At 38.9% G+C, this 14,682-nt stretch overlaps 1 protein-coding gene across 1 annotated transcript; it reads right to left on the reverse strand.

The window, feature by feature from the left end:
* Positions 1-10,789: 10,789 nt before the first annotated feature.
* On the reverse strand, positions 10,790-12,269 carry CCDC89 (coiled-coil domain containing 89). The gene has a single exon (XM_012641791.1). It carries the CDS (start codon positions 12,082-12,084, stop codon positions 10,999-11,001), a length of 1,086 nt encoding a protein of 361 aa, XP_012497245.1. The 5' UTR covers positions 12,085-12,269; the 3' UTR covers positions 10,790-10,998.
* Between the last annotated feature and the right edge of the window lie 2,413 nt (positions 12,270-14,682).

Consider the following 14,682-nt stretch of genomic DNA (forward strand, 5'->3'; position numbering starts at 1 on the left):
ATAAACCACACTATAATTTTGTGCAACTATCTTTGTTCACTTTTCCTATAACTTCCCTAGGATAAAATCTTAGAAGTAGAATTTCTGGGCACAATTTTAGTTCCCAACCCACTCAATGACAGTGAATTTATTCTCTTTAATATATGTCAATCCAAAAATAAAAATGGTATTTTTGTGTGAATTTGCATTTCTTTAATTATTGGAAGGCTGAATGTTTTTCATCTGACCAACTGACTTCTAATATGAATGGGATTTTTGCTTTCTTAACCCATTTTTCTTTGAGAAAGAAAGATGGGAGAAAATGTTTTTCAGAGATGTTTGTCTTTTTTCTTCTTGATTTACATGAATGCTTTGCACTATAAGGAAAACATCTTTCCACATAACTTTTTTCCTTATTTTCCTTATTTAGGTGGGGTGATAAAGTTGCTTGTTTGGCTACAATTTTTAAATATTCTTCACGGTTTCTGGGTTTGATGTTAACTTTAAACAAGGCATTATTAGCCTGAGTAATACTGACATTTACCTATATCTTTAGCACTTCTTTAGTTGTTTCTATTTGTATTGTACTAGGAATTTTTAATACAATAAGTGATTATTTATTTCATTTAGATCCACATGAAGTTTATCCAATATAAAATGTGAGGTAGAAATACAACTTTTCAAAAATTATCTGCAGCAATACCATTCATTGAATAATCTGTATTTGTTGCACTGATTTCCCAACGTGTATGCCATATATTAAATTCTTACACACATTTGGATCTATTTTTGGTGTTTTTCTTCTATTTCATTGATCAGTCTAGCAATTTTGGAAGCAAAAATCACTAAATTTTTTATTGGAGTTTTAGAAAGCATTTTAATGTCTCACATGGCAAGTCCCTCTTTGTTACTTATACTTTCTCAGAATTTTCTAGCTATACTTAAATATTTAGTTCTCCATATAAGTTTAGCAAACTTTCCAAGTCAACAAAAGCTAGAATTTTCATGGAAATTGCATTAAATTTATTCATTTCTTTTTTCCAGTTTTTATGAAAATTTTTTTACTGGAATAAATTATCTCTTCCTTTCTATCTCTAAATGGTTATTGTTCCTATATAGGAAAGATATTGATTTTTTTTGTTAAATTTTTAACTGCCTACCTCACTGAACTTTCTTAATAGCTTTTTATTTTCAGCTTATTTATTCAAATTTTTGGTAGACAATTATATAACCTTATTGTATTAATATATAACCATAATTTTTTCTCTTTCTTTGCAATATTTATTATTTTATTATCTTGAACAATAATAAACTTCTTTGTCTTATTCTCAACTTTAACAGGAATGCCTCTAGCGTCTAACTATTGATTTGAGATAGATATTTTTATTAGGTTAAGAAATATACTTCTATTTACATTTTACACAGAGATTTTAACAACATGAATGGTTATTTATTTTATTAAATGACTTATAGCATTAGTCGGGATTTGACAACACTCTAAGTCCTTGGAGGGAAGGAGCTAATAGAGCCAGGTAAGAATTCTGTGAGGTTCACTAGCTTAAGATATTAATAATTGTTTCAAGTCTTACGCTTAAGTCTTTAATCCATCTTGAATTAATTTTTGTACATGGTGAGAGATATAGATCCAGTTTCATTCCTTTTAGCATAATTCTTAGGGACTCTAAGATTTTTGTAATGGTAAATGAGCACTGACTTCCACTTACAATCACCAGCTGTGTTAGCCCCTAAGAAGAGAGTCAGCCTGTCCTTTGAAGATTTGAAGCCAGGCATTGACTTCTCCTCTCTAGCTATGAAAGTTCTAGATGGCATCTTCTTCTAATATAATCCTTTCTAAATTGAAAATCTGTTGTTTAATGTAGTCACCTTCATCAATTAACTTAGTTAAATCTTCTGGGTAACTTGCTGCATCTTCTACATCAGTACTTGGTGCTTCACCTTGCACTTTTATGTTATGGAGATGGCTTGTTTTCTTAAACTTTATGAACCAACTTGTGCTAGCTTCCAGCTTTTCTTCTGTGATGTCCTACCTCTCAGTCTTTACAGAATTGAAGAGTTAGAGGCCTTGTTCTGGATTAGGCTTTGGCTTAAGGGAATATGGTGGCTGGTTTGATCATCTATCCAGATCATGAAAACTTTCTCTATATCAGCAATAAGCTATTTTGCTTCTTATCTTATCACTGGAGTAGCCCTTTTGATTTTCTAAAAGAACTTTTCCTTCATTCACAAGTTGGCTAACTGGCATAAGAGGCCTAGCTTTAGGCCTGTCTTGGCTTTCTACATGACTTCCTCACTAAGCTTAGTCATTTCTAGCTTTTGATTTAAAGGGAGAGACAAGTGACTCTTCCTTTAACTTGAATACTTAGGGGCCATTGTAGGGTTGCTAATTGGCTTAATTTCACTATTGTGTGTCTCATGGAATAGGGAAGCCGGAGGAGAGGGAGAGAGACAGGGAAATATCCAGTCAATGGAGCAGTCAGAACAACACATTTATCAATGAAGTTTGCCATCTTACATGGGTGTGGTTCATGGCACCCCCAAACGGTTATGATACTAACATCAAAGATTACTGATCACAGATCACCATAACACATATAATAATAATGGAAGAGTTTGAAATGGTGCAAAAATTACCAAAGCACAGAGACAAAAAGTGAGCATATGCTGTTGGAAAAAAATGGTATCTATACACTTCCTCAATGCAGGGTTGCCACAAACCTTCAATTTACACAAAAAGGCCCTATCTGTGAAGCACAATAACATGAAATGCAATAAAACCGGGTATGCGTGTAGTACAGAGACCAGTCTGTTCACTTTAATATAGTTTGTCCGTTTACCCATTAAGTACGATTTGTGAGGGGTACTGAGACCATCAATGGATGTTATGACTGGACAAAAATTGAAGAATCAGGTAACTGACACTGTCCAGGGCACTGCTGTATTATGTTTACAAGCACTACATACATATTTGCATGGATTATGTGCAATTCCCAGTATGCTAGCTGCATTTCCATTTCTTTATCTCCCTCTCAAGAAAGCATTTTTGAATGTAATTGAATGAGCGTTATACCATTGTGGACTAATCTGGAATCTGTTTTGTTTTATTTTAAAATGACTAGCATTTGTAAGCAATTAAAATAGTGGCAAATCACAGGTATACTTCTCAACTAATCAAACCCCACAGTTGCTGCTACTGAAATTGAGAATTGCTGCTTTGATGGGGGAAGGAAGAGCAAGTGTCAAAGAAATTTGTGCATGAGAGATTTAGCAGAGTAGGAGCAGAGCTTTTCATGTTCTGATAGCAAGGACTGCACTTCTTAAGCGGAAGTTGTTTCATCTCTCACCCCAATGGGCACCTCAGAGCCAGAACTTGTCTGTGGTACTCTTACTTCTCATTGGCAATTCCAAATCATTTCTCCTCCTCTCTCCTTCAGAAACCCAAGCTAGTGTGGGTGCGGTGGCTCACGCCTGTAATCCTAGCACTCTGGGAGGCCGAGGTGGGAGGATCGCTTGAGGTCAAGGGTTCGAGACCAGAAACCCAAGCTCTTTTTTCATTTTAAGTTTTCAAATATTGAAAATTTTTACTCATACACAAAAGTGGAGAGAATTCTGTGTATACACAGAATCCTTATATGCCCATCAGTCAGACTTAACAGTTATCAAGATTTTGCCATACTTGCTTCATCCCCCTTCCTTTTTTCTTGCAGAAATACTTTAAAGTAAATCCTAGACATCATGTCATTTCATCCCTACACATGTCAGGGTGCATCATGAACTATAAGGTCATTTTTTTCCTATAACCACAATGCCATGATGACAACTAAAAAAATTATTATGGATTTCTTGATATCATTTAAACCCAGTCCATATTCAATTGTCTGAAACATGTCTACCTACAGATGACCTAACTGAATCAGGATATAGCTAATTCTATGCATTTCAGATGGTTGTTATGTCTCCCAAGTTTGTTTTAATCTGGGACAGCAACCCTCCCCTCCCCTCCCTCACCACCTTTCTCCAATGCCATTTGTTTGAAACCAGGTCAGTTGTCCTATTGAATGTCCCATATTCTACATTTATCTGTTTGTTTTTTTGTGGTGTCATTTTACTTTTCCCACTAGTCCTCATATTTCCTGTAAACAAGAAGTTAGTTCTTAGGGCTTAGTTATATTAAGGTTCAACATTTTTGGCAAGAATACCTCCCAGGAGGTGCTGCTGTGAATACTGCATCACTTCAGGAAGTACATAATATTTAGCTGTCCTGTTTTCAGTAATGCTAAGATTGATCAATGTTTTCAAATGATGACAATCTAATTCCTCCATTGTAAAACTCTCCATTAAACTTTCTCCTAATGGTTGCATCTAATGATGATCAGTGCTGTGAAGACTTCCAAGCTACTGTACTCTCATGTTCCCTCTTCTCTTGGACATAATTATTTTTGCTCTAGCCTCAATATATATAGAAAATAGTTTTAACATAATGCCAACATTACAACTAACAATAAGACTAATGAATGAAATTCACTAAGATTTCTTTGCAGTTCTATTTGTCCTTGGAATATACTCCATTAAGAATATTCATTAAAAACACTGTTTTCTAAAGCTATTTGGACAATTTTTTTTTTTTGCATAGTTATACCAATGTGAAATTCATGCCATGTCCTCCTTATATCCCTCATTGAAGATTTTAGCTTTCTGGTTTTCTTTCCCCTCAGTAAGACCTTATTTAAGGTCACCCAATAAGTGACACTCAGGATTCGGATGCCAACACAACCTGTCACTTACTGCACTAATACTTTGGCTAGTTTGCTGATCTGCTGGTCATAGATCTGGGTTTCCAAAGGGCCCAGTGAAAGAGTTTGCATGGGGATAGTAAGTGGAGGAGGGGAAGGATTGAGTCAGATTATGAAGGCTCAAACTTCTGACAGGGACTAAAGTAAATGTGGATGTGACCATAATGGGATTAATCTGACCAGAGAATCTCTTACTTGAGTCTATTTAGAGCTGCTTATTCTGTAACCCTGGATGACAGCTGTTGGGAAAGGTAGTTTTCTTCACCAGGAACAGGAGGTGCTGTGAAGGCTTTCAAGCTACTGTACTCTCATGTTTCCTCTTCCCTTGGACAATTCTTACACATTCTACAGACAATTTAAATTTACTTCTAAGAAAAGCTTTCCCTAACCTCTCCTACATTAGGTTGGGGGACCCTGCTATGCACTCCCATGCCATCCTATTCGTCAGCATTTTTCTCATGTACTAGGATGCAAATTCAATGAAGATAAGATATCTGTCTTGTTCACATTGTATCCCAGCACTTAGCATAGTGCCTGACTAATAACAGACTCTCAATAAAAATTTGTTAAATTTATGTTATGTATTAAATGAATGAATTAATAATTAAGATTGAGAGATCAGAATGGCTTGGCCTGCCCTACTTCTACCATTTTTTGTCTTTTAGTGCAAAACTAAAAACAAACACCCAAAGTCTAAAACCTTAAATATATAAGCAAATAGGCTCTCTAAAATCTAAAATTTATACAGTCATGTGAAAATCCACGACGGAAGCTAACACATCCCAATCTTTAAATTTAGGAGAGAAGTACTAATCACTGGGAGGCACTCTTTGAGGGAGAAAAAGATATTGTTATTAGCCATATGTTGTCAAACATTTGTGAAAGCGGCAGCCTTCAACTGAATGGCCTGACCCAGATCTGTCAGGCCATATTTGGCTTTATCTAAAAATATGTCTTTCCTACCCAGTTCTTGCAGAAAGGAATATCTGCAGGCTTTTGAGTCACCTACATAGAAATAGGGTTTACTGAGAAGTTGAATGGGTATGTGGAAGAGTCTTATTTTTGTTTTACATTTTACTATGTTTTGAATAGGTAATATATTCACATGGTTCAAAAGTCAAATGATATAAAATGGTATACATTGAGAATTTTCCTTCCCACTCCTATCCCTGACCAACTCATTCCCTATACCCCTCCACACCACTAATAACCACTTTTATTAGTATTTTTCCAATATTTACTTATGCAGATGGAAGTAAATATATTCATATTCTTATTTCCCTCTCATCCTCTTCCCCTTACACAAAAGATAGTATACTACAGATATTAGTAAACATATATCCTGGAGATATTTCTACATTAGTACATAAAGAGATTCCTTTTTCTTTTTTCTGCAGTTGCATTGGGCCACCCATAGTTTAACCTGTTCCTTGTTGATGGCATGTAAGCTATTTCCAATCTTTTGCTATTACAAGGATGTAATAAATAAACCTAAACATGAAAGAGAAGATTATTTTAGACTGGTACAAATAAGAGTGGATTAGAGCATTAAATGGGGCCTGTCTGGCAAGTAGCTAAGGCAGGCAACCCTCTGTGGGACTGAGAAGTGAGGGGGTTGTGAAGGCACTGCGCTCAGTTGAATGCGTAATGAATGACCAGGAAGATCTGTCCAAGTTTTTCTGGGACTAGTTTTTTCCAAGTGTAATCAACAGTAGGTTTGGGAGAGAACAGCATCAAATAGGGAGATCGTCTGTATAGCCCCAGGCCCTCATGTTTAATAAAATGTTCCTAGAGTTTGGAAAATATCATGCGGTTTCTCCTTAGGAAGATAGACAATGATCAGAAAAGCCTATTCTTGGCCACTCCCCCAAATTCCAACAACTTTTTTAAGAGGCCAAGACTTACAATTAAAGATAAAAAAGACTCCCTGCCTGATAAGGCTCTGGCAATCTAGATGTAGCACAGCAGACATTGTTGAGGGTCCACCCAACATCCACCCCCTTCAACCCTGCTGGCAGAGCCCTGCCTTTGTCAGGTAGCCTCTCCCACTATGTGGCACAGACTGGCCTCATTCCCATCTCAAGGGTGGATCCTGATTGGTCTAAATCGATCATGGTGGCAAGACACCTTATGAAGATTGTTGGCTGAGGTATTTGCACAAGACCAGTTTTGGCCAATGACACTGAAAGACAAGCTGTCTGGAAGGGCAAGGTAGGCTTTTGGGAGAGCAGTTAGAGTCACAGTCCTCTTTCCTTTATTTGTGTGCCAAGAGGTGATATCTCAAAAGTCTGCCCAGTTCTTTTGGTCTTGCCATAGTGGGGAGTAGAATCATCCCTGCCCTGATCCACAGACAGGTATCTGCGTCAACACAAGGGCTGAGTAGAACAGCAGGAACCTAGGCAGATGCTACTTCAAACAATGTTCTTTCAATAACCATTTAATATAGTACAGTTGGAGAGACATAGATTTTCTATCAATACTTTGTTTGCTAGAAACAGATTAACTTGAACTCATTCTCACTAACTGAAGCAAGAGCCAGTATTCTGAAATTATCAGTTCACGGTTCACTTTTCCTGTAGCTCTTCTCTTTCCAAGCTCTCTTTCGTAATTTTTTGGAACCAGACAAGTTCCTCAGGGGCACACTGAAGGGCATACAATTTAGGTAACACAAAAGATCACACTTACCAGATACACAGCACTACTCACACATTATTTGGTTTTAGAATCTCTGGTCTGCTGACTTTCATTTTAGGGCTACTGTTTGTGGATGTTGCAGAAAAATTCACCAGGGATATAGGTCTGCTTTAGAAAGGAGTTTTGGTGTTTCCTTTTTAAAATTTCTCCTCAAAGGCAGTAGTTTGGAGGGGGTGAATTTACATTTTGTCAATTTGTTCTAGTGATAAGCATCATTTCACAAAGTAGCACACCACAATAGCTAAACTGGCTGCTTATCCCCTAATGTGGCTCTGGGTTACAGATTAAATACAAGATGACCACAGAGAGAGTAGAATACAAAGTGCCATGAGTCACAGAGGTGGCGAAAAATGCCTTTATGTGGCTGTTTTGAAGGTAGTTTGTATAGTGGGAGAAAGCATGGGTTTTAGAGCCAAAAAGAAGGACCAGCTACTTACGTGGTAGGGATTAAACGCAAAAATGAAAATGTGAAGCTCCGTGTGAAAAAATTATTAAGAATTTCAAACCAGCAACAGTGAGCATTTAACCAAGTGTGGGGGCCCTGTGTAGGTGGCACACTCATGAAACCGGCCCTTCCCCTAGGGCCTTCGTTGGGTTCAAATCTCATTCCTGCCTCTCCAAACCTTCCTGGCTTTGGACAAGTCACCCCGAGTCTCACTTTTTCCATCAGTAAAATAGTGATAACTGAACGTCCCTTGAAAATTTGGTATGAGGGTGAAGTGAAAAGCACTCGACACACGGTAGGTGCACATTCCTCTTTCTTAGCCTATGTCGTGGGCTCTTCCTCAGTTTTCTAGGCACCCAGATTTGGCCTTTTATTTTCATTTTCCAATTGCCTTTTAAAATCGTTCAAAAGGGTGTTAGAGTGACCTTTATAAGTAGCCCATATCCGACACTGAGGATCTACTAAACGGCAATTTTATATGGATCAAGATGGTGCAAACTCCTTAAGATGGCTTGGAACAGTACCGTCCTTAGACCCTGGCAACTGGGTCTCTTCCTTTGTGCCTGCGTTTTAGGGAACACGCGCCTCTACCCTACCCCACCTAACAAGGAGTCCGTGAAACCTAGAGAGGGACGACACTCCAGTAATCGGGATCCCAGCATTCCTACCCAAATGGCCCTCAGCCCGCTTCCCGAATCCCGCTGGCTGCTCAGGGACCTCCTCCTCACAGGACGGGAACAAAACTTGGGCGCCAAGAGCCGCCTCACACTCGCTGCAGCTGGGGGCGAGTAGGCGGAGCTTGGACGTGCCGTTTGCGCGAGAGGGAGGCGGGACGGTGACAGCACGCATGCGCACCAGGTCCCTAGCAGAGTGGCCTGAACCTGGGTGGGAAGAGGTGGAGAGCTCGGTCTGTGGCTTCCGTTTGTACTTTTGCCCTTCCCCTCCGTCGCCCTCCATCCTCGTCACCCTTTCCGCCAACCCCTATCCCTACCCCCACCCCGCCAGTATAACGGGCCAGTATAACCTGTCTTCCGAGGTCCTTGTATTCTGGCCTTAACCTACTCTTCCAGTTTTTTGTGTAGAGACGCTTCTCCACCTAACTTGCTTATGATTTCCCCAAGTATTCTGGGCATTTTAAAATACTTCTATGCCTTCTCCACGATGCTGTCTCAAACCCTTCTCATTTTTCTCCACTTGAAGAAATTCTACTGGTTCTTTAAGAACCAGCTTATGGGTTAACTCCTATGTGATTCATCCCTGGGAGTCCTCCCAACCATCCCAATCCTTACCCCCAGGCACGTCCCGCTTCCCTCACCCCCGTGACCTCATAACACCGCCTGTGAAAACACATTACCTTGTATGTACTTTTTTTCCCCTAGACTAGACTGGGGGCCCGGGCGCGGGGGAGGAGACTCTTCCAGGGCAGGAAACATGCTTCTTTCTTTATGCTTATTCTCAATGCCTATCCCAGCACCTGGCCGTAGTCCGTATATTTCAGTGTGGTGTAGTCCTCAAAATCCAAGTTCACCAGTGACCAAGTGACCTTATGCAAATTACTGAAATACATTTCCTCTTTTTGAAATAGAAATAAACATAATTATGTTCTTGAATAACCCTAAGGATTAAATAAAACAATTCATCCAAATTGCTTCAGTACAATGATAAACGGTATGAACTCAATAAAGGATAATCATGATTAAATTAGCTCCTATGTTCTGATTCTTGGTAACCTGTAAGAGGAAGTAAATAGTCCTTTGAAGGCAGCAAGCTGGTTTTTTATTTTGATGAGAAAATTTTGTTTTTAATAGTATAATCTTAATAGAAGTGTGAGAAAATGGGTTTTAAAAATTACCTGAGGTAAAGTAATATTTGGTTGGAAATGGTTTATTAAAAAGTCACCAAGTAATATTTTTTCGTAAATCTAATTTGTTATGTAACTCTTGGTACTCCAAATGAGTGAGAAAAATACTACATTACAATCTATTTTGAGATATATTCATGTTTATATATCAACTAAATACAGGGAAATGAATATAAAATATATTTTAATGACTACTTTTAAGAACTTTAATTTATTAAGAACTTCATATGAATATATATATAACTTATTATCTGTTTTTATAACTATTCCTACAAAATTTGGATATTACTACTAAAATGTTGTAAGTATACACATACACGTTCAGCTTAATATTTTTTAAAAAAGGAAGTTAATTATAAAAAATGCTAATATAAACAAAAAACAATTGCTATGAGTTACTATGTAAATCATACCTAGTCTGCTATGACTTATTATCTCAAAGTGGGGCTTTTTTCCTATAGCATATTGTGCAATATTAAATGAAGCAATTGATATTTGCATAATTATGCATGTAAATCCTGTCTTTATTAAGGAGAAAACCAAGAAAATGGAATGTGACCTAAGCTTGCTGGAAAAATAAAAATAATATTGATTTAACTTATTTGAATCTTCTTTCTCATATAGAATGAGTGTAATAAAGTTGGCCACTTTGGTAAAGAACTTAATGATCTCAATTTTCATTTTCCAAGCTAGTGTAAAATAAAATAAAATCAGACAATTTTTCCTGCAAAATATTTATGCTATTATAATGCTGATATTCACTTGCTTACAGTCTGAACTATGGGAGCCTATACTATACACCTACCTATCCACAATGATTAATTGTGTTAATTTTTTTTCACAGCAGCACATTTTAAATTCACTTAAATCATACAAGCTGCTAATTTGAAATCTTAAGATATATGAAGATACCTGTGGTTGAGAATAAATAAAGTATGGGGTAGGAGGAGATATTGCTAGTAAATACAGGAAGATTTCAAAGGCACAGAAGGAAATCTGGGTAAATCTTGTGTATTCTAGGTTGTAGAATTGAAAATTAATGTTAGTTTTACAATAGTAACAGCAATATCATAGTAAAGTAGCTTTTCTTTGAGTTGCCTTTTGTGCTTAAAAGTATAATAAATGGGATATCATCTTCACTGTTGTCATAATGCTAAGGCGCAAATATTTGAATTCTAAATTGGAGGCCAGAAGAAGCAGAAGCTTCCTTATGGGAAGAGATGGCGGAGTTTGGCATTGAGTTCTCGCTCCTTGCTTAAAAGATCCAGGCTGTGCTTTTTGAAGGCTTCTGACTGCAGTCTGAGTTCATCATAGGCCTTCTGGATCCCATCCACTCTGCGCTGAAGCTCCCGAACTCTTAAGTTGCTGTCTACAGCCACTGCCTCTTGCTCAAACCTCTCTAGTGCATGCCTCCTGGCCATATCTGCTGTCTCCAACTTCTCCTCAAGCTGGCGGATCTCTGCTTGTTTGTTCTGAAGCACCTTGCCCCTTTCCATGGACAGCTGCAGCAGCTCCTCTTTCTCCCGGGTGACGGTCTGCAGCTTGGCCTGTAGCTCCTGGCTCAGGCTGTCGTGCATCTCCTCTGCCTTCGCCATCTGCTCTAAGGCTTGCTGGTGCTGCTGCTTGAGGCTCTGCAGCTGGCTGCGCAGCTGCTCTCTCTCCTCCGCGTGGGTGCAGGTCTGCTGGCTCTGTAGCTCCAGCAGCTCCTTCTCACGGGCCTGTGCCTGGCAGGCATTCTGAGCACACCTGTGTTTCAGAGTCTCTAGCTCCTTGGAAAGGGCCTCGCTCTGGACAGTGAGCTGCAATACTTTGGCCTTCTCATCCTTCAGAGCCTGGCTGAAGAGGCTGCTGTTCTCCAGCCTCAGCTTCTCATTCTCCTCCCTCAACTGGATGTTCTGACTCTTGTGTTCATCCTTGAAGCGGATCATCAACTCGTGGTTGGCTGCCAGGGTCATAAAGCGCTCCTCGAGCTTCCGGGCATGCTCACTCTGGGCCTTGAGCTTCTCCGCTTCCTGCATCCTCTTCTCCTCCAGCTCTGTGTTGAGCAGCTCCAGGATCTGGCAGCGCTCCAGGGCCTCATCCGACCTCCGCTTCAGGATGCAGATGAGCTGGGACTGCTCTTGGATGCGGGAGCAAAGCATCGCCTTCTCGCTCTTCTCCTCCTCGGACAGTCCCCGGAGGTTTGCCAGGGCCTCCCTCAGACCATCCAGTTCCTTAAACTCCATCTTTTCTTCCTGGTTGTTCAAATTTTCATTTCGCTTATCTAAGGGTTCTTCAGGGGGTAGGGAGTCCATTCTGAGAGCCTGCTCTTCCTGAGCATAGGAGCTCTCCTCCACTAACTGCCCTGCCGACCACAGTCCTTCCCCTTCAGCTTTCAAAAGCTGCCGGGCGTTGCTAGGGACTCTTGGCACCCTCCAGTAGTTGGTTTTTTCCAGTAAGGAGCCCTGTAATTGGTGGACAGATCTTCAGAATCCTGTGAAGTAACAACAGGGGAATCTGGGGGAGTCCAGAGCGACTCTGGTCAGGTTACCTTGCCTTATTAATCAATCACAGTTCTCAGCTCACAGCCCAGTGTCTGGCCTGTATAGCACAGAGGTGCTAACCCCAGTCAATTTCCAGCCAGCATCAGGGAAGGAAACCTGACTCCACCTGATTTCTAGTAGGAGTAAATAAGCCAGCAGTGACATATTCCTTCTCCTTCTTCCCTTTTTCAGTTGTCGTGAGAATAAATTGCTGCCTGTGGAAATACAGTTGGCTCCTCAAAAATTTGCAGGCTGTAAATACAGAGTAACAGTGATACTCTGAAAACCAGAACCCTAAATGGCTACAAGTCTGCACCCGTAGTGTTTGGCAGAGCTCAGTTTTGATATTTAAGTATTAAAAAAGCAAACCCCAATGAAATTTCTTTTGTTTTCCCTAGCATTGTCGCCACCTGGGAATAGTACTCTTTATTAGATACTCAGCACTCTCTATTTTTACCCATTAGCAAAATAAGGTTACAGAAAGCAGCTAAAGTGAACCATGTATGTGTAATAAACATTACAACAAGCAAAAAATCCAAATGAGCCTCATCATCATAACACCAAAGTCAACTCCTAATGGATTAAACAGTTAAATGTAAAATGAAATAAAATCAAAGTATTAAAAACAGAAACTAGAAGAAAATGAAGGTAAGCATCAAATCTCTGGGCCAGGAAGACTTTCTTAGCTTAAACATTACATAAGAGATCAGAAAGGAAAAGCTTAATCAGACTTCATTGAAAATCTAAAATTATATATAATTTTAAAAATTATGTGACTTCTAAGATCTCTCCAGCCTCTTCCTCTGGATTTGCCTGACACTTTACTCAGCTACTGAAGTTTCCCTAACGAACCCGCTCTCTGGCCCTGTTTTTGGATGTTCCTCTGCCTGGAATGCTTTTTTCCATCTTGTTCCTTTTCACTCTAGTAATATTGTCAGCTATTTATGCTTAGTTAGAAATTATCTCCTCTGTGAAGCCTTTTCTTGGCTGCAACCTGTAGAATTGACCACTCACTTCTATTGGTGCATCCACTATAGCCTATTTGTACTTTTAGTGGACCATGTGAAAGCTTTATTGCAATCATTGTTTACCTGCCTGCCTCCCCTATTAGGCTGTGAGATCATGAAAGGCAGAGAATGTGTTTGTTTCATCCTTGGTGATTAGACCAGTGCCTGACACATTTAGGAGACTCAGATAAATGTGTGTTGAGTGAATGTTGAAGGCAAAAATCAAATGGAGAAAAATATCCATAATAAATATGAGAGACACTAGGTTTATATTTTTATAGAGTTTACATATATCAATAAAACATTAACATCTTAAAAGAGAAATGAACAATTAAATTCATAGAAGAATCAAAATACCAAGAATTGAACCTTAATATTGATCCAAAAAATATGTTAAAATTAGATAGCATTTTATCTACCAAATTAGTCAAAATATTTTCCCCTTATTTTAAGATTACCCAGGACTGGTAAGGGTGTAGTGAAATACGCACTCTCTTATGCTGTTGGTGAAAGTCAGTTGACAGTATGTATTGAGAACTTAAAACATTTTTATGCCTTTTTTTTTTTTTTTGAGACAGAGTCTCACTGTGTTGCCCGGGCTAGAGTCCACGGCGTCATCCTAGCTCACAGCAACCTCAAACTCCTGGGCTCAAGCGATCCTTCTGCCTCAGCCATGTGCCACCATGCCCGGCTAATTTTTTCTATATATTTTTAGTTGTCCGATTAATTTCTTTCTATTTTAGTAGAGATGGGGACTCGCTCTTGCTCAGGCTGGTTTCGAACTCCTGAGCTCAAACAATCCGCCCGCCTCAGCCTCCCAGAGAGCTAGGGTTACAGGCGTGAGCCACCGCGCCTGGCCTCATTTTTATGCTTTTTGAACTAGTAATTGCCCTTCTGGGGAGACCTGTGGCTGGAGAAATAATCTAAAATAAAACATTTTGCTCAAAGCTTTTCATTGTAGTGTGTTTTATAATAAATAAAAGTTGGAAAACTAAAATAAATATCCAAAAAAGAAAAATGTTAAGAAAATTATGATATATTCATACAACAGATTATGTAGCCATTAAATATTATCATTTTTATAGGTAATTTTTAATGGCATGGAAAATGGTTGTTAGAAAGATAACTGAAAGCAACAAGATACAAAACTTAAAATTCAGATTATTTTAATGCTGTGAAAATTAAGGGTAAAGAATTGACTATTCCTGTGATCACTGTTTCTAGTGGTCAGACTTAATATCTTCCATCATGATGATAAGGAAAAAGCCTGGGTGGCATTATAAATATTGGACGGATTTTTAAATGCTTCAGATTCCATTGGGAGCAAAACAGATCTGAAAGAAGAGTTTCACATTTTCCCTTC

The sequence above is a fragment of the Propithecus coquereli genome, unplaced genomic scaffold, assembly GCF_000956105.1.
Source record: "Propithecus coquereli isolate 6110/MARCELLA unplaced genomic scaffold, Pcoq_1.0 Scaffold170, whole genome shotgun sequence".
NCBI classification, from domain to species: domain Eukaryota; kingdom Metazoa; phylum Chordata; class Mammalia; order Primates; family Indriidae; genus Propithecus; species Propithecus coquereli.

Excerpts from the sequence above, each read along its gene's own strand:
- CCDC89 (XM_012641791.1), bottom strand. The coding sequence starts at position 12,084 with ATGGACTCCCTACCCCCTGAAGAACCCTTAGATAAGCGAAATGAAAAT.